The sequence below is a fragment of the Lolium rigidum genome, chromosome 5, assembly GCF_022539505.1.
Source record: "Lolium rigidum isolate FL_2022 chromosome 5, APGP_CSIRO_Lrig_0.1, whole genome shotgun sequence".
In the NCBI taxonomy this organism is placed as follows: Eukaryota; Viridiplantae; Streptophyta; class Magnoliopsida; order Poales; family Poaceae; genus Lolium; species Lolium rigidum.
The window spans coordinates 239,968,131-239,969,663 of record NC_061512.1 but is presented as its reverse complement, the minus strand read 5'-3'; the positions used below and the strand labels follow the sequence as shown (position 1 = coordinate 239,969,663).

At 51.0% G+C, this 1,533-nt stretch overlaps 1 protein-coding gene across 1 annotated transcript; it reads right to left on the bottom strand.

The window, feature by feature from the left end:
• Positions 1-289: 289 nt before the first annotated feature.
• Positions 290-1,048, bottom strand: LOC124654923. The gene has a single exon (XM_047193898.1). The coding sequence runs from the start codon at positions 953-955 to the stop codon at positions 398-400; it is 558 nt and encodes a 185-aa protein (XP_047049854.1). The 5' UTR covers positions 956-1,048; the 3' UTR covers positions 290-397.
• Between the last annotated feature and the right edge of the window lie 485 nt (positions 1,049-1,533).

The window sequence follows — 1,533 nt, the reverse complement described above, 5'->3', positions numbered from 1 at the left end:
GTCAACCGCGGTTAAGATGGACACATGTCCACTTCTTTACTGAGGTACTAAATCTTTACATTGCGTTCGATAGGAAAGCAGTTGGTAAAGATAAAAAATTACCAAGCGTTTTGTATGTTACACTTAGTAAATAATAACTGTATTTACCATGTGCCCCACAAATACACTCGGGAAGTATGAGGATGGTGGGTAGAAAACGTGATTCCAATAAGATGGATCTATAATTCGCAGGCCTTAGATCTTTGAGAAGTTTTTTCAAGAAAAAGGACTAAAAGGATCATTCATGTGCTCAGTATCAATTCCTACTTGTATTGATTCCTCCAAAAATTTCTAATTTGTGGGTGCCTCAACAAAAAAGACAACACCGGCCATAGGCCGTTGCAACGATGCGAGGACACTAAAAGCTCTTGCTCAACTGCTGCCGGAACCTCCTGATGAACATATCGGCAGCCTGGTCAATCTCCTCCTCCATGTTGAACTCCAAACCCTCTACCTCTCGGTTGATCCTGATAACGTCCATGACCGATGGCTCATCGTCATCATCATGGCACGCATCGAGTAGCACATCACCATCGTCTTCGTCTTCAGAATCCTCAGTGTAGGAGTTTTCATCATCGCTGAAGATGGGGTGCAGTGTCCAGTCTGGGCAGCCACCATGACCAGTTTCCTGACCGAACAGAGCCAATTGGTGAGAGAGATCGGAAGCCATGTCACCACCATGGATGACGGCCGGTCTCCTCTCGGCATTTTGCAGCATGAGTGCCTTGCGGCAGTCCATGCTCTGCCGGTCAGCCACAACGAGCGCATGGATCTTGTGAGAGATTACAGTGGCAGATGTCATCCTGCGGCGCTGGAGCGCAGCGAGGACCAGGAGCCTGCCTGCGAGCACGCTTGTCTTGCTCTTGCACATCGCCGCAGCCTTCTTCAGGAGCTGTGGGGCCTTGGACATCTTCATCTTTGATGCTGAGAAGGTGGCCAAGCAGCTGCCTCAGGTTTGAAATTGGGATCAGATCCAGAGACGAGAGAAGTTGGTTTTTTGTTTCTGAGGCATGGACATGGGCGGAGCTTCAGCCCGGCATGCCCGGGCAGCTGCCCGGGCTCGGCTTCGTGCGGTAGGCGTATCTCCCCGTGCGATTCATGCGAACATGTCGTGAGTCAGACGTAAAAACGAGAGAAGCTGCATGCTTGCCCGGGCAACGGCAACAGCCTGCTTGGCCTTTTCCCTTTCGTTTGCTCAGCGCAATAAAATACACACCACGACACCAGAAGTTAAATCAGGCGGGTTAGCTGGCCCAAGCTGCAAAAAGGCCTAAGCTCATATTCTCATACGAACAGTTCGGTCAGGTTGTCTTTTCGTCTCCTCTCACAGTGGCTGGCTGGCTGCAGCAACACGGCGGGACGGCAACGGCGATGTGCACACAGGCGAGGGCGGCACAGCATTTGAAGACCCCACGGCAGCCCGCGGATCAAGACGACAGGCTACTGACGGCATCATTCTCTTACCTGCTCTCGAAGTATATTGGTAAGTTGTGA

What these genes read in the sequence shown, in the direction of transcription:
- LOC124654923 (XM_047193898.1), bottom strand. Translation starts at nt 955, where the DNA reads ATGAAGATGTCCAAGGCCCCACAGCTCCTGAAGAAGGCTGCGGCGATG.